At 42.5% G+C, this 24,601-nt stretch overlaps 1 protein-coding gene and 1 long non-coding RNA gene across 25 annotated transcripts in view; one reads left to right on the top strand and one right to left on the bottom strand.

The window, feature by feature from the left end:
• The window catches only part of LOC110363002 (uncharacterized), a 339,437-nt gene that overhangs the window by 304,680 nt on the left and 10,156 nt on the right, over positions 1–24,601 (top strand). For 19 of the 24 annotated variants that reach the window (XR_010474068.1, XR_010474067.1, XR_010474064.1 and 16 more), the window contains 2 exons: positions 22,470–22,589; positions 23,301–23,592. Coding sequence is in view for 8 of the 24 variants with exons in the window: in XM_065071018.1 (XP_064927090.1) it covers positions 22,470–22,574 (105 nt within the window). In the remaining 16 variants the exon portion in view is untranslated. Of the gene's footprint in view, positions 1–22,469; positions 23,593–24,601 lie in introns of all 24 variants that reach the window. The other 5 variants (XR_010474071.1, XR_010474070.1, XM_065071029.1 and 2 more) reach the window with 2 other exon arrangements.
• The window catches only part of LOC110363077 (uncharacterized), a 36,746-nt gene continuing 14,018 nt past the window's right edge, over positions 1,874–24,601 (bottom strand). Inside the window, exons 3-4 of the long non-coding RNA XR_010474074.1 lie at positions 23,896–24,150; positions 1,874–5,976 (exon numbers count right to left, since the gene is read on the bottom strand). This is a non-coding gene — a long non-coding RNA (uncharacterized LOC110363077). The remainder of the gene's footprint in view (positions 5,977–23,895; positions 24,151–24,601) is intronic.

Below are 24,601 nucleotides of genomic sequence, written 5' to 3'. Positions count from 1 at the left end.
CAGCACGACGGCGGAAATGCAAAATCCAGATAGTTACAATGGAGACCATTGAAAGAAGGCTCTCAGGAGAAAGTCTGCTTAGCAAAGGGAGTCATCAGCCCTTCGCAGCTGCAAATATGTTGTCTAGGGCAAGAAAACACAGGGAAAAAATAAATAAATACAACCAAATCCTGCTTTAAGGTCTCAGACCAAATGAAGTCACTTCCAGAAAAACATTATCAAGCGCTTTGCTCACATAATACATGTGCCTGTGTGTGTGTGTGTGCTGCAATCACAGACTGCAGCGGACTCATCTGGAGTTGGGAGAGCCCTGTGCCCTACAGGTTGGGGTGCAATGGGGTGGCAGAGGCCATGCAAGGTGGTCTTTTCAAATGTCCCCAGGCTGATTAAGGCTTGTGGTGTTCACTGCATACCCTGAGGGCAGGATCCTGCCACCTTTTCCTACCTGAAAAACCTTTCTAACATAAGCTAGGAGGTCTCCAGCTCTTGAAGGAGCCTTTATGATGCTCATTACCTGTTGGATCAACTTGATAATTTGTCATATTTTGCTCCTACTAAGCTTTCCCTCACCCCAGTCCTCCCAAATTTATTTTACTCTTCTGTCACAACTTGGCTTTTGAAGGCAATTTTTTTGTCACTTCTGCCATCATTGCAGAGGCTGTCACCTGTGAAGCACCGCGTTGGTAAGAGCTCATTCATTGGTGAAACAGTCTTCAAGGCAAGGAAAGTTTGTACCAGCATCTTGCAAAATAAGCAGCCTCTCTGTGACATGCCTGACATCTCAAAAAGTCTGTCAGACAGGACAGTTCGGGAGGTTTTGTTGTATAATTATTGCTGAACCCTAACCACAAGCCATACTATGGGGCTTCATCCTCATTTCAAGCAGTGAATCATAGCCAGAGTTTGTACCTGTAGACCTAACTGCAAATTCATATTTTAGGGTGCTATAGAACAACCCATGATGCTTTCTTATTTTTTAATAATGCAGGAGGGCTGAGGGCTGATAGCAGCTCTAGCAGCTCCTTGGTGCCCTGGTCCAAGGGACCTAGGCAGAGCTGCCATGGCTCACAATCAGATGTGCCATGGGAAGGTGCTGCACCCCCTGCACTGGACCAGGTGGGGGGAAAACAAAAACAAATCCAGTATTGCGAGGAATATTTTACAGGAAGGAGTGACATTGGCTCAAAATCCATGATTTTTTTAATAGGAACTGTTGTAAATTTCTGCAGAGAGCGTCGACATTGAGAATACAATTTCCCCGAGATAAACCCATTTTGGCAGGGATTTTTGTCTCTCTATTTTTAGTAGCATCAACAGTTATTATTCACATTTTTGAAAGACTCTCTCTGACCATTTTCATCCCCACTTGAGCTTCAGTTTTGCAGCTAGACTAAACTTTCCTCTTCCTACACCAAGTAAAATTCACGGGTGGGCTGAGAAAAACCATGCAGTTTATCGAGTTATGTTTCATTTAAATGCTCTTTTCTAAAACTTCAGTGAACCATAAGCAGGTACCCAGCACAGAACCAAACCCTGGGGTTTGCAGAAAGCAAATGAAAGCCAGAGAGGGGACAGGAGATTATCTCAGGGGGGTCAGTCCTACAAAAGCCTACTTTGGCTTGGCAAGGAGTACATCCTTATTAACGCTGACTGTAGTAACACCCTTCAGCTGGTTCATGCCTGCAGCAGGTGAAGTCTGCTGGATGAAGCCTTTTTGCCTTGCAAAACTTCCTCTGTTGTTATTTCAAATCCCGTTTTCAGGGAAGGATGCAAAGCCTGCCCGCCGTTGCGTGCTCTCCTTTGGCATTTCTGCTTCCTTCCCATAGCTTGCCTTGGGGTCCTGCTAGATAGCAAGATGTTAAGAATCACCATCAACAGAAAAACAGTGTGCTCTTTTATTTTATTTACACAGCTGCCATGAATTTTGTTATGCCTAAATCCTCTGTCTCTTCCTCTCTCAGTGGGTTGAAGAGAGAAGAATGGGCTTTTTAGCATTTGTGTTTACTTTTATTGCTCTTTAAAATATTTTATGGCCTTTTAACAGAGTGGCAAAATAATATTAAAATAACTTAAAAAAAAAGTACAGAAAATATACTAAAGCATCATAGAAATTGATTTAACAGTTCAAATACCCCTTTAAAGTGGCACCATGTCCTTGCTTTGAAGTGAAGCAATAAATTCACTTTGTAATTCTTTATGAGAGGTTTTATTGGAAATTAGAGTGCATGTCAAAATGTCAGCTTATCTCTACACAAATATTTGCCTATAACTTGGATGTAAGACAACATATTGTACATTACAATGCAATTTATATTACAGTAGCTAGCAGAGATTCAGTCAAGGTCCACCCTCATGCTTAGCGCTCCATCTATCTGTATTAAAAGTCAGGCTACTCTCAAAACAAAGCAGACAGAGGGTTTCAAATAGGAAAATAGCTTCAGGTTGTACAGCAAGGCCATGGCTGCTGAGCATCCTTCTGGTACATCCAGCACTGGTGTTGCAGAGTGTGCCTTTCACAAGAGCACGCAGCAGATTATCCTAAACATAAGTTGTGATACACTGATAGTCTTATCTCAGTGGTGGCTGGAATTAAAACAATGCAGTGTACAAACGGAGGCGATTATCACAGAGAGAGCAGACAAAACAAGAGGGGTAGAGGAACAAGATGCAGGCATGGGGCTGGCACAGGAGAGACGTTCATTTTGGAGCAAGCACGATGCACAGGAAGGCAAAAGGTAGTTTATTATAGAAATAGCCACATAAGCACTTTTTTACTGCTTTTGTGCCAAGTGACGTCCTGAGGAGCACTGAGAGCCAACTGCATCCTAAGAGATGAGGCCAGACAAGGGCTTCCTCAGGTACCCAGCAGCACAGTGGCATGCAGAGACTCTCGCTTTTTCTCAGTGGAGAGGAAGGTGACATCTCAGATAAAACCCTTAGCTTGCTCAGCGCAGAACATTTTCCTTCCCATTCCCTTTGCCTTTGCAAAGCTCATTGAGAAACTGGTGAATTAAGAAGTGGGGAAAGACGATTATGCCAACATATGTTGTTTATATGACATAAATAATCACCATCAGGGTTGTCACAAAGGAGACTGCCACTGGGGAGTCACGGTAATTACGAAATGGTGATTACGGCACTTGAAGCAGTGACAGGCTCCTAGTAGCCCAGAGAGATAAATCTTTTGCTGCCTGCTTCTCCTTCAAGTTATGGCATCCTGGATTTCAGGAGCTTCCACTGTTCTCCATGATCCAACAAACATTCTTTCAGGATCTCCGGGGAATAAATAACTCTTTGAAATATGTCCTCCCTGTTGTGGCACCCATTCCAAGGAGCGCCTGCTCATCTCTTTGGCATTGTGTAAACATGCACGGCACAATCCAGAGCTATTTTTTTCTTGACTAGCAGCATAATTACTTCTTCAAAGGGCCAACACCTCATGCCTGAGTTCATCATGCTGTCACTGAGGACAGTCAAATCTCTGGATGGGTGCTGGAGCCCTCCCATGAACTCTCTGGTTTCCTACAGTTCACGGGCTTGAACAGAAGCTGTTTGGCTCTGTTGGCCACTGGACTGGAGGAGGGCATGGGTTCACGCCGATAAATAAACCTCTTGGCAAGGTCAGGTCCTTCACTGCCACCGCACGCTCTCCTTTGAAGCCTGGCATGTCAGCAAGCTCAGCATCGCCGGCACGGCGCACGAGGTCGCGGTTTTTGTTGTGTTAAAGGAACGAAGCTGAGAGTGTTTCTCCTGGCACTTTTTCTTGTTCAGTGCTAACCTGTGATCCCAGATCCTGGCTCTCAGGACAAAACAGGGTTGTGTTGAACTGGAACCCGTGTGTACAGGGCTGGTTTTGCTTTGAAGGTGCCTTTTCCAGTGCAGATTAGAGCCAGGCTCTCCACTGCTGTAAATCAATGGCGCTTCTACAAAGTCATGTGTTACCAGTCAAACTGTGTCTGATTTACCACCCCAGGCATCTGTCCTTCTGACCAGAATCAGAAACACTTGGAAGACGCTGGCTTTCTCCTACCATACCAGTAATATCCTGATTAAGTTATAGATTTGCTATTAAAAACCCATTGTCATGTTCAAGTTATGCAGGGGAAACACAATATCACACTACAAAGTAGCAGAAAGAGATTAAATATTAGAGCCAAATCAGTTACAGATTTATTCTATAAACTTCTCACGATTTCAATGTATTTTTCCCTTCTTTGATGAATGGATTTTCCCAAGTATGACAGATTTACTTTTTGTGGCAGGTATTTTTTCTGTTGCCATGCTTTATGCCAGTTTTCCATTAAATCCTAAGGAACAAGATGAGGTGAGAGGTTTGTTTGTAGCTGCAATTTTATTTAGGTGTGTGTAGTTCATATTTGAGAACTTTTTTTAAACAACACAAGGCCTCTGTTTCGAAAGCCTTTATATGGCAGTTTGGAAACACTGATGTTTTTAGGAAAAGGAAGAAATCTGATGGAACTGATAGGATCTGCAAATGGCATTTAAAAAAAATAAATTTAAAAAAAGAGCCAGTTTTGAGCATCACCTTTGAATTGGAGATTTTCTAAAAGATTGTGGAATATTTACATGCAGTTTAAGGGGTTTTCTTGTAAAGACATGTGGAATATTTATGCATTACCAAGAGGAATTTCACTCAATGTACTCAGGCAGGCTTTAGGTTTCCTCAGATTTCTTCGGAGATTTCCAAACCTATAAAAGCTGTAAATATGATCAGGCATTGCTTTGTCTGAATTCTGTTAAACTGACACTTTTTTTTCTTAAAAAAAATATGAGCCTTGATTTATTTTGCTTGACCCATATTTGATATTTAAGGAAATTAAATAAATCTCACATTTAGCCTCCCAAAATAATATGAGGTGTCCATTAACACACATTAAAACTAATGAAAGCTTGGTGTTGAACATATAAATAGCATAGCTGCCAGGCTGTTTTGTAAAACTTTAGTTGAGCTCTCCCTGCTGTAAAGTGTGCAGAGCAGATTCACAGAGATAATATTTGTTGCTCTTTGTAATTGCTCTTTTGTTGTTTCTGCTTTATGGGCTCTTTGGTTACACACTAGTACTCCATCAATATCTTACAGCTCTGCTAAGATGCTTGCAAGTTGCTCAGTGTTTCCACATTCAGCCCTATCAGGAAACAAGGGCTCCCTGTGTCTGCATCCTTGCACAACAATATCTTGGTATAATTGCACCACGTTGAACCGGGAAACTTCCAGTGGCTGTTCTCCCCTGGCAAATGTAGACAGCAAGTGATGGTGTATTAAGGAAAAAAAAAAAAACAATTAATCTAACGCTTTTGAATGTACCAAACCAGGGAGTTGGATCCGGTTGTTCATTATTCATCCTGCTTTCTCCTACTATTAGAGTTCCTAATTTCCTTTTCTCTAAGGTGGCAGCTCTCTTCCATTCCCACCTCCACTGATTTTTATGGGGCCAACCATAATTACATGGCACAGCACTGTGGTTCTCCAGTGGCGAGTTTATTACCCATTGACTTATGTCTTGTTTTACTAGCAAAAATGACATCAGAATCTGGCCCTCTGCTTTCGTTTTACTCTGTTGTTTAATAAAAAGTATGGCAGCGTTGACATCAGCTTAGCATGACAATTCTCCAAAATCCATCGTAAGGTAACCTCACCCTGAATCACCACTTTGGCCCCAGACAAAGCCACCTTAAAGCAATTCTGTGCTTAAACAAGTACTGCAGTCATGATGCTAAAGACCATTTCTGTCATCAGCTGATATACACATGCCGGAGCCCGAGGAGCTCCCAGCATGGCCCAGGGAAGACTTGGTGTCCCTTTGGACTGTTCCCCCCGTCCCCCAGAGAAACCTCCCATGGAGGCACTGTGCATCTGTTGCTCAACACGGCACCGTGGCAGGGGAGCAGAGGCCAAAGTTTTGATTGAATATCCAGGTATAAGTCTTGAAACGGATTCTTCATCTCACTAGGAAGCTGTTGAGAAGATTGAAACTTTAAATGTAATCTCACATGAGTTCAGAAAATTAATCCCTGCCCCCCCTAAAAAAAAATTACACCTTATAAACAAATAGACCAAGGCAGTAAGTGTGGGAGTTTTCTACAGAAAGTATCAATGGACTTCAAGCAAGCCTGTGCAGCCCCTGCAAAGGTGGTTTTCATCTAAAAATGTTTTCCTTACCACCTCCCTCCCCATCCCAATTAAGCTTGGAGATTTTTTTCCATCAGCCCTTACCAGAAAGCATCAAAAGCTTGTTCCAAAATCCACTGACATCATAGGGAATCTTTCCAAAGGCTAATAGGCTTTGGGATCAGGCCCCCGGTTTTTATTCCAAGTGTTCACAACAGTGAGCTTAAATTGGTTTGTGCGCTTGTGTGCACCCAAGATTTTCCAACATTACGTTTGTTTGGGACAAAATTCCCCCCATGCTGTGGACTTGAAGTGAAGCCCATTTAGATCCCATCAGTCACTTGAAAGGTGACATCAGAAGGGCCAAGCCAGCTGAGCAGAAGTGGATTTCACCTTACACTCTTATCAGCGTGGCTGAGGGGAGGGACATGCCAGGCAGCTGCCAAAGAAGGGGTGCCAGTGGCACCATGCTGAGGTTACCATGGTGGTGAGGCTGCCAAGAAGACCCCGAGAAGTTTGCAAGGGAGACAGTAGAGAAAGCCCATGGAAGAAAGCTCCCAGAGGGTCCTGCCCCGTGCAACAACGTTGCCACTGTTTATGAAAGAGGTCGTGCGAGAAGGGTGGATCTGAAAAATTCTGTGCCTTCCCTTTGGTGGTATTCATCCATCCAGGGTTAGACATTCATCTCTGCTCAATTGACCAAAATGCCACAGATCCACGGCATGTGAATACGATCCTAATTAGCTCGCTTAAGGTTACACATTGATTTTCTGCGCATTGCCTTTTGGAGCTGTAGAGCAGCTTGTTTTTTGAGGGGAACATAAAAGAGAGAGGGGGTGTTAGTTACAGCCATAAATTTTACAGTTCACTGGAAACCACATTAAATGGCAACATCAGTTTATAGATCAACTCTGCAACTGCTTGGTCGTTAAAGTGGTGGTGGTAGATTATTGTGTTGTAGCCTTGTAAAATATGGGCACTGTATTTGCTTGGAGAGAATTTAAAAAGAACAATAAAAGTTTCCAGGGTCTTTGATTCCTCATTTCTCTGCTGTTCAGTAGGCAATATGATAGGATCTGTGTGTGCCTTTTGGGGTCCGTATTTTCAAGGTTTTTCTCTTATGCTCCAGAAGGCAAAGCTGATGAACCTTTCTGACTTTGGGTTATAACGACTCTGTATCACCCTTTGCCTGGCTCAGACATGGAGGACATGTCCAGACCATCCCTTAAATTGTAGTGATCTTCCAGGGGCAGCAATTTCAGGGCCACAGAAGCAGTGGATCCAGCTGCATGGCCAGCCCATACATCAATGATGCCCGTGCATGGCTGGGCCTTCTGAGAATCGTGGAATCATAGAATGTCCTGAGTTGGAAGGGACCCAGAAGGACCATCGAGTCCATCTCCTGACGCTGCACAGGACAACATCACAGTTCACACCGTGAAGCAAAGTGTCCTATGCCTCTTCCAGCTCAGCAAGACTTGAGGACAAATTTCATGTGCAAAAATAAAACTTGGAAGTGATAAAAAATGGCATCTCTTCCCAGACAGTGCCTAGTCTCTGCCTGTCTTCTGAAAATGTAGACATTTATTTTGGACTATGAAGAGCTTCTTTCGAGTGTTTGGCCACTGCTAGAGCCGCTGAGCTCGTTGGAAAATTCCAGCCACAGTATCCTGCCTGATGACCAATAGATTTTGCATTTATATTTTCCTTCCTTATCGGAATGAGAGAGCAGTTTACAGGACTGGTGTGATCTTCACAAGAGGGGTTAGGGTTAATAATCACATTTTTATCTGCTCATGACACCAAGTCTCTTCCAACCAAGGAGCAATTAGCACTGCCTCATCACGGGCCTGGCTGATCAGAAAGCTTTTCTTTAAAAAAGGGGCATTTCCAGCTTTAAAATGCAATATTGTCAGGTGAAATTAATTAGCTTTACTGCACAGTAGACAAATGGGAATTCTCTCAGAAACATGTTTGGCGGACTGAGGAGCTAATTGTGTGAAATGAAACATTTTACAAAATGCTACTGCTACCGCTCAGCACACTTTACAGAATTTCTCTGGATGAAATCCCACTCGCTTTGCGGAGGACAACCCAGAGCTGAGATGAAGCGGATGGCTGTCATGAGCCGCTGTGGTGGGTCCAGGTGCAGATGGGAAACCAAACATAATCCCCAACTTGTTTGTTGTTGAGACAGGCTTTAAGCTGGGTGGCTGTGAGGCTTCTGGCTGTCTTTTTTCCCCCATAAAGTCCACTAAAGCCACTGGTTAAATTCCCACCGCAGGAAGAACAAGTACTGGTCTGCATCAAGTCCAGTTTGGCAGTGATGGTAGTTACCACCACAAGGCTGTCAACTTTCATTTGTTGAATGAGTCAATGGGGTTGACCTTCCCACTCACTTTCTCAGGGAGAGAAAATGATCGATATTCTGGGCATGTTTTTGGCAATTTCTGTAGAACTCACATGGCCACATGTGAGAGCTCAATGCACTTTCGGCTCAAGAGCCAGAAGAGCAGCAGAGAACTTGCAAGGATGTGTGAAGGACCTCTTATACCCCTTTCCTGTGAACAGCAAGAGTTTTTCTTGTCTTGATTTCAAAAAGTTATACAGTTTTGTGAATGCTAAATCCACTTGAAAAATAACATAAACAGAATTTGGTAAAAGTGATCGAATAGATGATGCTCCTGTCAAGTTTGTTCAGTTTCTACCTAATGGAAAGGATTGTGAAAGCTGTTAGTAAGTCAGCCTCTGAGTAATAAGTCAAGCTACGCAGTTACAATTTCCTTAAGAAAGAAGGAAGGAAGGAAGGAAGAAAGGAAGGCAGGCAGGCAGGCTACTGTTTATCTAACACAAAGGAAAAGGGTGTCTGGTTGACATGGGTGTACAAACATTACATGATCTGACTGCTCTGCAGTGAAGAACTAGGATGTTTTTCTGATTTTATTTATTTTTTTCATTTTAATGTGGGGAAGCTTTGCTTAGCAAAGGCGAGCATAAAGACCAAAGACCCTATCTCCCACCAGACTGAATCTTGTTTATGGCACTTTGGCATATAGAAGCATTCTAACTCAGCTACAGATGGTCCGTGTTGATTCAAGAGCAACTGCTGGTTTCTATAAGATGTCATGGCCAGATTGTGGTCCTGGTGGACCTCATGGTGGGAGAACGAGTGTGGTATGTCATTAGTGCTTTGATATTTCATCAGGGGATCACCAGGGACCTTCTGTCAGTGGGACAAAGATGAAAGATCTGGCAGGGGTTTATCTCAGCTGGGGTAGCAGCACAGGCCAGGCATGCTCTGCTGTCCGGCAATGACAGTAATTCTTGAACTGGCCTGTAAAGACAAACAGCTCAGTACCTCTTTGATGACAAATGCTTAAAATTGTCCTAGTTTAATCTTGTCACTATTTGGGTGTTGTTCTGTTTATTGCCGTTTTTAAAAATAAAGACCTTTCGTCAGGAAAAGTTTGTAACACACCCCTAGAAAGACATCATTTTCAGTTTAAAATTTCCTATGTCCCCAGCTAAAAATGTGAATCAGAGATAAAGCCTGACACGTTCTCACCATTTGTCTCTTTGGCAAAAGGAAAAGAAGGGTCATTCAGCTCTGGGTCTGACGTACAGGATGCCACTTGAGCCGTCATACTTGATAACTTCAACTTGAACTTGTCCTCTTATGTAAATGGGGCTGATTTATTGCTTTGCAATACAAACCTAGAGCTTTGTGTGATTTTCTGTGTGATAATAAGCTGCCTGCTGTAATGGCGTTAAACACATGAGTTTTTGCTTGCCAGCTGTTTATCAGCAGGGACCAAGGTGTTGAGGTCTAAAGGGCCCTCAGGGTGTGCAAAGCATGTTCTAGGCATGATATCTCTGTGACAGAGGGAATTCAGTGGGGTTTGGGAGTGATTTGCAGTAGAAGTTTTGATCCTGAATATGGAAAAAATCCTTCCAAATCCTGAAAGAAATCTGCAAAGTCAGGCATTCAATTCTATCCTACTAAAGTCATCATAAAGATTTTTTTTTCTTTTTTAAACAAAGAAATAATAAAATAAAAGTGAAAACCAAAACAAACCTTTGCTGAACAGTGCAATTGCTACTGAAGGCTAAGGAAGCACTGTCCAGACTTTATTTTCTTGGGATTTTCATGTGGTTCCTCTGACAGACTCAGCTGTAGTTAGCCTACTTACGTGTCCTTGCAGCTTAGTGATAAAACGTAAGCTTGCAGCCACCTGCAACACAATCTCCTGCAATTCAGAGAGCAGAAATTACAGAAGTTATCAGAAATCCCATCCTGGATCTGCATTTCAGTTGCAATGCTGGGTCATCCATTACTAGAACAGGGTTGTTCTGACCACGGACAGGTATATGTAATAAATTGCTGTGATCTTTCCCTCCACATTGTCACTGCCATAGCACAGATGAAATTACAGACCATCGTCTGGTAGAGTCTTGAATGAAGGAGAAGTTAAATTTCCTCCAAACCTTCATCCCACATCTCATGGCATGGGAGGTGATGCCCGAGCTCTTCAGTGTTTTAGAAATACAGAGCAGCAGGATTTCAAAGGTTGAGGCTGTTTATTGATGCTGGTTCTGGGAGTGCTCTGACAATGCCTTTTGTATTAGTCAGAGAAGAAATGCGTTATTCCTATGAACTGCTCCAATGTTTGTTTGTTTGTTTGCTTTTAACTTCAAATAATTTCATGTTACACCACTGAAAAACAAAGCTCTTTCAACCTTTACTTACTAGAGATCTGCTTGGCTGGATTTCAGACACTTCAGATGACACAAGAAAATAAACAATGAGATGACTGGAAAAAGCAGAAATTAGCTTTCATTCTTGGGCCGATCCTGGTGTATGATTAACCCAGCAAAAATAACATATCCCTATGGGTTCACCAGAGTTGTGCTGCAAGTTTAAAGCCTCAGGGTCATTTTGTGTCTTATCCTACCATACAGAGACCATCCCATAACTCCATTTGCGTATGATAATGAGCCACTCACCGATTCATTATGCCTCTGAAAAAAAATAATCCATTGAAATTACAAACACCAACCAAACTTCCTGCCTCACATGAGCTGCTTGGCCATCTCACCCTGGTGAATTCTGCTACAGCTGCTAAAGCTAAAAAATGCATATGTTTATAATTGTGTTTCTGAAAAGTGAAACAAGTGCCTGGATGCACCAGCTTATACACACAGATGCCTCTGGGCAGCCTGACAGGCTGCACATGTACCGCTGCAGTGCCAAGAGCTTGACACTTACTTTTTGGGACCATGTTTGGTGGTTAACAGCAGACAATGTTGTACAGCACCCCATTCTTGTGCCCCAATGTTGCACATGTAGCTGAGATACTGTCAGAGGTTTACTTGGATAGCGTACCCCTTTACTTTACAGGGAAAATATGTTCTGAATTGTGTGAGTAAGGAGAAAAAAGGGAAAATAAAAGAAAAAAAAAAAGTTCATGCTTTCCTGGCTGGATTCTATATTGTAGCTTCTTATTTTGACTCAATTTTTTCCCCATCTTTCATTTGCCCCTTTCAACCAAGAATGCAGGCAGGGGTTACTTGGAATTGGTATGTCTGTCTTATATTGGAATGATTAATTATTCAGAAATATTCTGTTTATAGTAAAACTCCCTTACAATGCTTGGACTGTATAAAGACAGCTTTGAGCTGGCACAAATGAGAGTTATTCCCACTTTTAAGGGCTATTTATAGGGCCAAAGAAATACAAAGGAGGCCCGTAGCACCTATGTATTTATTATTCATCACATACATGCTTATTATATAGGTATGCATGAGATAAATAGATTTGCACAGCACAATGCTTAAGCTGTGCCAAAGAAATAAAATTCTATCCCTGGAGAGTCTAACTGTGAAGGCAAATAGGGGCTAGCAATGAAATCACAGATTACAATCACGGCTAAATGACTTCTTTGAGTAAGAAGATGAGTTGGCGTATTTTCCCTGGGAGGCTGCTTGAGATGCATGACATTATAAATAAAGAGGCACAAACCACATGCCAAGGACGCGAGCCAAAGCTGATAAAAGCCAGTGGGAGGCTTTCAGTGTCAATAGGCTTCAGAGCAGGTCTGGGATGCCGCAAGCTGTCTGAAGGTGCTGCTGCAGCCTGGCATCCCAGATGTTCCCTGGACATTGTGGCAGCCTCGTCACCACAGGGCTTGGAGACTTCATGCATTGGCATCCTTAGCATCTCTGTGAGGAAATATTGTAATTTTTGACAATGAGGGTGGTGAGAGCCTGTCCCAGGTTGCCCAGAGAGATAGTGGATGCCCCATCCCTGGAGACATCCCAGGCCAGGCTGGACGGGGCTCTGAGCAACCTGAGCTGGTGAAGATGTTCCTGCTCATGGCAGGGGTGGCAATGGATGAGCTGTGAAGGTCCCTTCCAACCCAAACCATTCTATGATTCTATGCTGTGTTGCCAGCAGGTAGCACAGGTTTAGCTGAACAACTTCTTACAACATCTCACATGAAAAAAATAGTTGGATTAGCAGGAATTGTGGATTCCTGATTTCAGGTTGCTCTGGCCTGAGGGCTCTAGACATAACTGTTGTGTTAAAATAATCTCTGTGCAGTGTGGCTGGAAGAAAGTAATGCAGCGATTTAATGATATCCCTGTTTGTGTTGTAACCCTGAATTGTACAACATGAATATCTGAGGATCAGTTCTTCTCCTGTTTGTAAACCAGACCACACCTAGTGAAGGCAAAAACACTCTTTAGCTAGCATTCACCAGGTGGCAGTTTGTTTTAACCAGTTCCAGCCTGAAATCCAATTGCCTCTGTCTAGTCACTTCCCAGAAAGTTGGAGAGATATTAGATAATATATCTCTGAAATGAGCTCTTTAATTTTCATTAGGGATTTTCTAATAAATACTTTCCATGAGAAAAGAACACAGGGGCTTTCTTTGTTAAAGACTGCAGCTCAAAAAGTGTCTTTACTTGTGGGAATAGGTGGCGTTCCTTTCCTTACTCAACCTTGGAGGTTTCCAGCCAAGAGCAGGGACACAAAGAAGGGAGTCCACCCAAATGAACTAATGTCATGTCATTGGGAAAAAATGGAATATGTTCTGGAAATATTCATTTCGTCTGCTCTCCAAAAGCAGTATTTTCTCACGGAGGACATTCCCACTAACAAAGATCCCATGAATGGGTCTTCTCTTCTGCTTCCACCTTTTCCCTTTCTGCTGTATTCCCCAGCCACCAAGGTGCAGGTCTCTGGAGTTGAAAAGATGAGTAGCAATGTATCTTCTTTTTTGAAAAAAAAAAAAAAAATATGTAAACAATTATAGCCATTGCAAGAAGATTTTTCTACCTCCAACATGTTGGGATAAACCCATGAACCTTAAAACTATAATGACTGTTCTTTTGTCTATTTAGTGGAGCCTCTTGTATATTTATGTAATTATGGGCAGAGATTATACTCCATCCTTTTTGTGCCACATTTGCTCTTTAAATTTAAGCAACATTTTCTTCCTTTCTGCTGCTCCTCTCCAATATATTTTAGATAGATATTGTGTCCTTCTTAGATTTCATTTTGGTAGGCTTGTACCACAAGTTTTAAGTTAAATCTTGTAAGAAAGGCTGCATATTCCCTGGTCTTCCTAGTTCCCCCTTCTCACATTTCTTCTGGCTGGGATTTTCCTTGCACAGCAATGCACATCAGGTCCCCAAAGGGCTCTTCTCAATACCTCTTGCTCTTGTGTCTGCTCAGTCCGTTTATACAGGATCAGATCTGCTTTGCTCAAGATGACGCTGGTGCTATTGAGTCCTCCTGTGATTAATTAGCACAGCTGGGTCTTTCCTCTTTTGTCATTTCCCTCTGATAAATGAACTTTACCAGGCTGGCTGGCTCTGCTGTGGAAGGGTGTGCAGCACAGCTCTGATTTGGGATCGATTCTTGCCATTTCGGAGCCTCTGGGGACCTGGCATGACCCCTTGGCTGCTCCACAGCCCAGGAAACAGGAAAATTTGGGTTCCTTCAGGACTGGTAGAAAACCAGGGGCTCATCCTGCATTTCCCCAAAGCTCCCTGAAACAGATGCGGTTCTGGAAAACAGTTGAGTCTGACAGATCTCCAGTCTTAGACAAAAAGCCATTTGGTCAGAATATGATCATCCAGCTGTATTCAGGACACAGCTTGCTGATTTTATGGATACACATATATCTTTTAGGACGAGAAATCAGCGTTGTTTTTGTCTTCATGTGTAGTGTTTGACATATGATGTAAATTTACTTTTACAATGTACAGACATAAAAGCTACTGTGGCTTGGACTTAGAATTTATTGATTGTAGAAAACTGACTACCAGGTTTGTTGATTAACATTTTTCTATAGAATGGGAAAGAGAGAAGGAAAGGAAAGGAAAGGAAAGGAAAGGAAAGGAAAGGAAAGGAAAGGAAAGGAAAGGAAAGGAAAGGAAAGGAAAGGAAAGGAAAGGAAAGGAAAGGAAAGGAAAGGAAAGGAAAGGAAAGGAAAGGAAAGGAAAGGAAAAAGGGACATGAGGACAAATTTTACACTAAATAGAAATTATTAAGTCTTTTAAAATTTCACTGCTTTAACTAAACAAATTTGGTTTAGCACAGATCTCTCCTGTAATTTTTAAAATGTCTTCACTAACCATCTATCTATCCATAATCTCAGTTCAATTAATAAAATTTCTTAAATAGATTTACATATGCCCAAGTGTTATGAGTTTAACCATTATAAAGCAAGATTTACTTTTTCTCTATAAGAATGCCATTAATTTTTTCTCAAGAGCCTACATTACTATGCAATTGCAAATCTGAAGGCAACAAGAGAACAGCCTGATGCAGCCTGAAGCTTTTAGCCATGGACAGACAGGTTTGTGCTCCCACAAACTGCGCGTTTGCTTTGCTGTGTGCCCATCACTTGCGCAGTTAATGGCACCCATTTTGTTCCCAGTAGAGACTGGGAGGATACAAAACCCCTCTGCTTTCTTTTTGTGTTGTTGATGCTTGTCTTTGGCTCAAACTTACTGATCTTTTCTAGTAAAACTTTTAAACTGTTGTTTACATGTTAGAGGAGTGTATAATGGACAGAACCTGGCCTCTAGTTGTTATCATGGCCTCGTTCACATAAAATTTTCTAGCCTGGCTTTATAATTCAAACCATTTTCATACTGCAAACACACAAACAAGCGAGCTGCAGCTATTGAGCAGGCGATGCATGCAGCTGAGTGAATGTAGTTTTCTTGAAACTATCATTAAAGCGATTTCCCATAATGTCTGGCAGGGTGTAGGTTTGTTTTAATGATTTTATTAAAAAGTGAATTAAAGGCCAAAGGTTGCTTTCCTACAGCCTTTAATTTCCTGTTCCAGCGCCAAATGCCGTGCCCAGAAATTGCTGGGAGCAGAAGACAGGGGATCAGCCCCTGGCGAGGCTGTCGGAGCTTCGGCTCCACAACCGCACGCGCGCGCGAGTCTGTTCTCTCAACACGATTTAGCATCAGAAAACACACAATGACAGAAGCCCAGGGTTATCAATTACAGACACAAGCCTGCGGAAGTGGGAAAACGCAGTATCAACTCCAAACAAGGCCCAAGTGTTCTGTTTAATATCTGGGGTGTGATTTTTTTTTTTCCCTGATGTCAATTTGACATCAGTGAAACTCCAGGGAGGGTAACACAGAGTGTCCTGAAGGCACATGTGCCCTTTGGCACTGCTGGACTAGTGAGTTTGCATTTTCATTGCGTCTTAATGCAGCCAATACTTTATTTCGGGTTTTCAGTTTGCTAAGCCAGCGCTTCAAGTGGAGGAGCTCCTGGTGGGCCAGCAGCTGCGGAGAAGCAGGGTCATTTGCAAAGAATCAAACAAACTAATGCAATAAGAATAAACAGAAGAACAGTAACATGCCCCAGCCTCCTCCTCCTAGGGCCTAATTCCCTCTCAGTTCTTGTGAGAGAGAAAATACAACACCCCCGGCATCAATAATGGGTGTTAAACATCAGAGGTTTGGAGTCAGCTGGGACATGGTTTCTGTGATATCCCATTATTTGTAAAACCGAGCATAAATTCCCTCCCGGTGTGCGGAAGGACTCTGTGAGATGCAGCTTGCACTTTTGCAGCATTCATGGGCCTGGCCAACTATTGGCAATGAGCAATATGTCGGTAAAACTCCAGTCTTTAAAATACTTCAATAAAACAACCATAATTTACCCCACTGCAAGAGCTATAAACTGCAATTTAATAGTGTGTTTGTAAGGGGACGGCCTTTTTAAATAAAAAATGTTGTAGTATTATTAAAGAAATGTAGTATATAAAAATATCTAATTGCTGAGGAAACAGCACGATTATGATTTTCAGATATTTAGTATGGGAAAATCATTCAGAAGAAGGGAGCTGCGTTTTTATGGTGGATTCTTGCAGTATGGGTCTCATTAAGTTTTCAGGGAATACTGTTCCAAATCTTTACCATGCTTGCAAATTATGTCACACACGTAAGCTTTCATCCTGCTCAAGCGATGGATTATCAAACATGGATGACATTGTTTTGCATGGGATATGAGTATCTTTCATGTAAATGGAGTCTGTTTCTTACAGGACAAAGCATCATCCTTCTGTCTTTAGGATTTATAGGTTCAATTGCCCTAGAGTGCCCCCAAAACATGAGTTTTAAGATTCGTACTTGGAGTGGCTCGAACTTTCCAAAAGCTTAGACTCAGGGCTAGTTTAGCCAGACAAAAACATGCAGTTTTTACTCCATCTTGGTTGCAGTCATCTGCTCTGACACAAAATAGGATTAAGAATCATATAACTGCTTCCAGCTAATAGATTTAGGCTGTGGTTCCAAGATTATTCATACCAGACCTGTGCACTACCAGCTCACCCAGGACTATAAATCTAATGTGGATTAGGCAGGGACACATGATTGTGTTTTGTCAAATTAGCCAAGGGACGTGATATGGAATTTAGACCAGCTTTATAGTTCTGTGCTAGCTGCACCCCTGCTCTGGAAGGGCAGAATATAACTGGTACACATGACGTTAAGAAAATACTGATATGCTAAAAAACTGCTGTAACAAAGCTAGGGGTTTTGTCTTGTCTTTGTTTGTTTTTTTGACAAATGGGAACCATTAATTGGAGTTTGTCTATGCTCTAACAGCGTGTTGCTCATTTGACGCACGGCACTGCCGGTATGATTGCCCAAATTGTACAGTTGGGTACAAACCACAGCCTTAGTAAGAATTAGCACTTTAACTCCTGCCACATAGCTACCCTCGGAAATCTTTTTCTAGGGCAGTAACCATTGTTTCCTTATCACGTGTTGTGGGATCAAAAGGTTTTATGCTGCCTGGTTGGATGCATATAACAGGTCTTTTCTCTTGAAAAAAACGACGAATTGTAGAGGACTCCCATGCATGTTTTCTATGAAGTAGACAATGCTCAGTTTTCAGTAGTTAGTTTTAAAATCTTAAGAGTCCACATTTCCTCATTCCTCTGGAGATATGTTAAATATTAATTCTTGGGAGGTTGGGATTAGAAACGTACCTTGCCAAAAGAGGGCAAGAGAGTTATCACTCTTCAGTTTCTGGGTAAATCTCTGGTTGTCAAAATGGATCCTGCTGAAGAGACTGTTTTATTCTGAGGGTTGAATACAGAAAATGGGAATCAGAAGTAATGTGTTTTGAAGAGGAGCTGCAACCATAAATGAAAGTGTTCAGTTTCTGAAGGAGGTAGCCCCACATACAAAACACCTTTGTAGGGCGAGGCTTTGCAAGAAGATGCAAAGCAGGTGAAGATCAGCTCCAAGGAAACCACAGCAATGTGCCTGAGCACCTCCCTCAATCCCAAGAAATGACAATGAGCTTTTCGCATCAACACGACACTCACATCCCCGTGAGTCACCACTTCTGGGCTCAGGCTCTCTTCTCACCTTCATGAAAACAATTGATCCTGAGGACTTAGGCATCGTCACACATGAAACACCTCAGCAGCACTTTTTCTGAGTATTGCTTTGGGTATTTGGTCATGTTGGAAACCAGGAAAGGGTGAAATCTGGAGAGTCCTACATGCTGCATGAGGCCTGCAGGTCAGGATTGACACTGGAGTGTAACTGAAGTCAAGCTTTGACCCTTAACTTAGAAATACAAAGCTAAATTTTCCCCTCATTTTCCCCCTCCCAAATCCTCCCTGGTTGCCTACATGGCTGTTCTGTATTATGATCCCTTTAAATAAGCGGCCTGTCATTAGCTTTTATCCCAGTGCTTGCTCAGCCGGACTCAAGTCTAGATCTCTTTGTTTTTAAGACTTGCATGGTGTGTAAGTGCCAGATGTTTCCCATCTCTTGGCTCTTGGTGAAATAAACACGAACTGCCATAACCTTCACCTTTCAACTCTTACATTACCTATTCCTAAAGTACAAAAAATGGATGTGTGTTTATGCAGCAAGGCTTTGAACTACCTTCCAGGTTTATGTCAAAAGTCCTATTCTCTAGGCAAAGATAACACATGAGAAGGGACTTTGGTGTTGCTGTAAAATTCACCTTCCGCACTAATGAAGCAGTAGTCTTCATGGAGGAAAGTAGTCTGGGGGGATTAGAGGCCATGTAAAACTCATCGACTTTCTGACCGAGTCACTCAGCTTCAGATTCAGGACTCCTGGAAAACGGAGTCGCTCCACGGGTGACAGCCCAGTTATTTTATATAAATGTGCAGATAGTCCACGGGGATTTATCTGATGTGTCACAGCTTTCTGCAGAGACTATGAAGTTTGCCCCTTTAATGTATTTCAGTTATCTTTACAACTTTCCTCTCTCTGCCCCAGCAACAGCAAAGCTGATTTGGAGGGGTTAATAAAGGAATTTTCATCATTAATAACAGCTCATCTAAATTCATCCTGCAGTTATTTTTCTTCCTCCCCTTCTTTTGCTTCTCATTTTGTAAAATCTTCCTTGAAGGCACCTGGGTGACTGGGCTTTTGGTGGGGCACAGAGGGCTTCTTCATGTTAATACTCATATATCCTAAGGAAGAACAGAGAATATTTAGCCCTAGGAGCCTGAGACCAGCTGCCTGATGACACAGGCTTAAAGCTTCCCAGGAACAGCTACCAAGGCTTAAGTGTCTCATAAGAGCAGCTTCTCCTTTTTAACTTGATTCAGTAGCATTACGCAATTAAATGAGGAACAAATGGTGTAATTAAGATTGCAAAATCATTTCAATTAGAATTCCAAGTGAATTATGCAAATAGAATTTTAATTTGTGCTAATTCATGTCTTCCCAGAAGAATGAAGTCTTCCTTTGGGGATGGCTTTTTTTTTTTTTGTCATAACCTCAGCTGAAAGGTGAATTAGAAAGAACAGAGTGGAATATTTTAGCCACTATTCATTCATGCATACTGGAAAGAATGTATTTTCTCCACTGTAAAGAGACTAGTAGCTACATCTTTTCCTCACAGAAAGCTGAAAAACAGCTTCCCTACGGACCTGGGAAATTCTTGCAGAGAGTAATCAAACTTTCTTTTGTGTTTTGAAATAATCAGAATATACTTGAGTTTTACTCCTCAAGCCAGACATTTGGATACAACCTATTTTAAGGAGTGCCCATTTTGCAGCATGACTATCCATGGGGATAAGGGATAAATTGTAGAAAACTAGACCCTGAAGTTTGGATGTACCGAGGCACCGATGAGTCTCCACAGAGCTGTAGAAAACCTGGTCTCTTGTATGACCTCTCAGTGCGGATTTCCTTCACCAAGCTGACTTGGGATGCCATGGTCACTGAAATACAAGTTATTTCAAAGGCTGGACCCAAGTGCACATGCCATGATCTTCTATAAATTCATACTAAACCACAGCCCTTGGATCAGGAGCATTTACTATTGTGTCTGAGGGAGAATAAGAAAATGGCAGACAGCGAGACTAATGGATTTGGAGGTCTTTCCATAACTTTTGCAGCATTATTAAGCTCAAATTTGTGCATACTCTAACCCCCATTGCATATGCTCAGGGCATTAATCCATTCAAGCACCTCTTAAAGATGCACTGAAGTAAACTCAGAAGTTTCAGCTGCACACACCCAGGTGCCTTCATAATTTCCTAATCCTCCCTAAGTACCTGGTGCCTTTCTGTCTAAGCTCCAATCTAGCAACCTATATGTAGGTTTAGGAATTTTATTTTTTCTATAAGTTAACTTTGACCAAATGACAGCATGTTTTAGTGACATCTTAAAAATGCAAGGAGACAAAATAACATTGAATTATTTGCCTAATGCCAAACTGCTCATTGTTCAGCACTGACCCTATTAGACGTTACTATGACATAGGAAATACATCTGTGTATATATCTCCACATATTTAAGATATCTATCCAAGACTGCTTGCCCAGAAGGCAGGTGATTGTTCTGATAAAAAGCACAGCAGTCACAAAATCAGCTATTTTAGTGAAACCAACAGTAATTTTGCTAATGTAAAATGATACTTAAATTCCTTCTTGGTGTCATCCTAGCATGCTGCAAGAGCAGTGTACATTAAAACACATTCTGGGTTGTGTTTTTTTCCTGTTATCTGAAAACAGTAAATCACAGAGTTACAGATGTTACCTCAGGAATAAAGCCATCACCTTTAGCATTGGTTTCAGTAAAAACACAAACACTTCTGCAGTCAAAGGACGAAGTTTTATGGCTGTGGTCCTTCAAAAAAACTAACAAATATTTGTTTGCCATTTCTCTCTGGAGCAACTGTCCACTTGTTAATTTACACATCACCAAGAGACCACTTAACTCTTGCCTGTAGGTATTAAACCCTATCCATTACTATGTCATTGAAAATATAAACTGTCTGGAGGTTGAGAGATATTTATAAAGGAGTAAGAGCAGCTCAACCCATGGCAGGTCACGCTGAAGCATAGCTCTGGATCCCTTAAAGCCTTACAGTTTCTAGTATGACCTAATAGCAGTGTTTCTGCCCTAAAGATTGTGTATGGTGCTCTGGAGCATTCTTCTATAACCATCACTGCCCTTTGGAGAGGATGAAGCTGCCTAACACTTGGCTTCCATATTTCTAAATGTTCTTTGGCTTTTCCTTGCCCTCCGTTTCCACTGTCAGGTCTAGACCAGCAGCAGTCACTCTCTCTAATATTATCTGTCTTATCCAAATACCTGAATTACCTTCTCAACCGTTTCCATATTTTAAGACCATGGATCACGTCTTCAGACTCTTCTTCCAGCTCATAACCCTCAGCCTGGGAATCAGGTGTCCAGCTCTTCCCTGGGCTTATTTATAAACGTACGTACATCTTAGAGTTTCATGTGTTTGTGTTCTTTGAAAACCTCCTCTGTTTCCCTGGAGATTTGTGCTTCATCAGTTCCTGTCTGTGGGTCCCTCGATGATAACCTGACTTCTAAAAGCCTGTGAATTAGTTGGCTGTAGCTTTTTGTTTGTTTTCCTTCCTGTTTGGCTTGAAAAACCTGCTCTCTGTTACGTTTGCTATTAAAATCTTTAAGAGAAATGCTCTTGCGTAATTTATTTTTGTTGTTCTTAATTACAGTTCTCCCTTTTTGGCCTCTATATGTTGATTCTTTCTGCTTATCCCCAGCCATTGCAACCAAGATTTCCCTGTAGATTTAGCAGCTGAGTGCAATAGATATGTAACACAGACTTTCTGCACATGAATGTGCACCCATGACCTGCCCATGGACTTGCTCTCGTTGATGTCTTAGATAGGTGGGGATGATTCTGTGGGAAGTCCATGGTAGAAAGGTCTCACTGGGTCCCTTCACATGAGGGTTACCCTGAAGCCTGCTCCAAATTTGTGAGCAACATCTCCAGTAACACCAATGGTGATCAACACTTGGAGTGGACACCTGGCCCAGGGAACAAGTGTTTGGACACAAGCAGAGCTGGAGATAAGCCTAGTTTAATAATATCCCATTCTGAAGAGTGTTTATCCCAGCTCTTTCGTGGACTGCTAGACTCCAGCCTCTTGCTGCAAAACACTTGAAAAATGATGTTATTTACAGCTTCTCAAACTGCCTCCCATGTACTTGTAAATGCACCTATAAGCTCAACAGTATGTATTTTTTCCAAAGGACAAAGTCTATTTACACACAGGGAGGCAACTCCAAAGCGCCGGCACTTTACAAGTGAACCATCTCTACCCTACCGCTGCCTGACAGTATCCCGTGAGCTACAGATCAAGCTCAACAAAAACACCAACACAAAGCTGACCGTGAAATAAAGAAACATTCATTATGATTATTTTTTTTTAATATATATAGCTCCCAACTACTGCAAACTGTGGAGGAACGTTGCTGCAAAGTTGACCATTAAACTGTCTGCTCTTTCCTGTTTGAACAGGACCTCTCCAGGGTTTTCACTACCTCAACCACCATGGGTCAACATCCAGGAAGGAAGATGTTTCTAAGGAAACCGTGGAGGCTTTCCACCAAGGTGGTTGCATGAAAAGCACTGAAACTGGTGAGAGTGACAAAAAGCAGTTCATTGGATAATGTAGAAAAGGGTAAAAAGTTATTGCATGCTGACTGTTTTTATAATGAGGCCATTCAGGCATAAAATCACTTTAAATAGGTAGTTTGTTTCAACGTCGCAGAATTATTTTCGTCCTACTCTTTCAAGGAGGAGTTTATCTAGGCACAGTGGTGTATAAATAATAAATAGCCCTGGAGGCAAGGCATTTTTAATTTTTCCCCCTGCTTCGTATCCTGTTGCAGTTGGTCTCAAGCTGCTAAATGAAATTTGTTTTCTGAAATAATATTATTTACTTTGAGTGTAGTCCTCTGCAAGAAGCCATGAATTCTCTTTTGCAGCTGTAACGTCCCAAACCAGACAGGAGCTTTACAGTCCAGAGTTTCTATTAAATAGCTTTTCTGTGGGTTGTTTGGCATTTTGCTGCTAGGACAGGTACAGTCCCATTAGCTCAGGGGCTTCCAAGAACTGCGTGTATGCATCCAGCGTTTGGACTGGGCACACACTGTGGGATGCAAATGGTCCAGGGATAACCTGATGGAAACCAGAGGCACAGGATCATCATGAAGGTAGTGGATTAGAGAAGGAGGAGACAGCCACTGTGCTGGAGATACACCGCTGTGAGACTCTCCGGACAGACACAACAGGTTCATGTCTTCTGTCTCCTGTGACACTGAGCATCTCTTAATGTATTTCTAACAGTAACCACATCCGATATCACCACCAGCACAACCAGGAGGCCACACCAGCTCCTCCTCTCACAGAGTCTCATCCTGCCCACTGGGAGCCTGTAAGCTCTGCCCCCATCATTAGGGTTGGAACAAGCCTGCCATCAGCACCTGCTTAGAGGAACGAATTCAGGGCCTGACCCACCAGCCCAGACCTCCTGATGGATAGAGGTTGTGACAAGCAGCTCTGGAGATACCCTACAGCAGATGTTGAGCTAACAGGAGATGAGGGAGGCTGAAGAAGCCCTGTTCACCACTGCTCTCATGTAAGTTTTGTGTGGCTTTCCACAATTCGGTCACAAAAGCTCTTGGTTAGCATCTCAGTCTCTCTCATCTATGACAGCTATCATTTTCTTGTGACATAAGCTTCTGTGTTGCTACCCCACACTTCAGTCACTGCATGGAGCCCTTGTCAGGTAGAGCAGAACTTGACTGAATAAACAATAAATATTTAGGAGCCTCAGGGCATGAGAAAATGGAGATTCCCTTCTCTAAATGGGTTGTAGCCTCAGGCTTTCCCTATAGGCTTAAAAGCAGAGACAGACAGTGAGGGAGCTGTTGCTTCTCACCTCTTCCTTGGATTGCTGCTTGTGCATCATCAGGGATGAATTACGGTAGTGAAAGAGACCAAGAAGACAGGATTTTGGTATGGGAGACTCATGGTTCGGTGGGGAGACCCCAGAAGGTTGAAACACACAGCAGGTGGCTCATGGAGTGGGGTAACAGGGACCTGCAATGGGGAAGGGGTTGGGTTCAATGGGCACAAGCGAAGAGCCTCTATCACGTGTGCTGGAGGGGTCCAGGGACTGCATCAGAAGTTTGCACTGGGGAGAAAATAAATAGAAAAAGTTAAGGAAGGATCAGCCTGAAATGATCCAGACACACCATAAAGTCCCAGGTTACTGGAGGGGGAGGGAGCAAAATTCCTGCTCTCCTCAGAGCCCGTGAGTGATTAGCTCTAAAAGCCATGTGCCAATGCTCCTCCACGCCTGCCGCTGCTCAAGATAAAATAACAGGTCATCTGTTGGAGCAAAGGTCCTTCCAGACTGAAGTCTAATTTCTGTGCTCCAGGGGCTTAAGTGCTGGTTCAAAGGTCACCAGGCAACACCCATCGCTGAGCAAGGATGAAGCTCATTTTCACTAAAAACAGAGCCCGCAGAGCAGGACCCTGTGCTCCATCCATCACGTGCATTTGGTATCTGCAGAGTCTCAGGCAGGAAGGAGATGGGTGGAGATCAATAGCCAAGACAGGGGATGCCAGAGCAGATGCTGGTT

This window comes from Columba livia, chromosome 8 (genome assembly GCF_036013475.1).
Source record: "Columba livia isolate bColLiv1 breed racing homer chromosome 8, bColLiv1.pat.W.v2, whole genome shotgun sequence".
Taxonomy (NCBI): domain Eukaryota; kingdom Metazoa; phylum Chordata; class Aves; order Columbiformes; family Columbidae; genus Columba; species Columba livia.
This window is presented reverse-complemented; position numbering and strand designations above follow the sequence as displayed.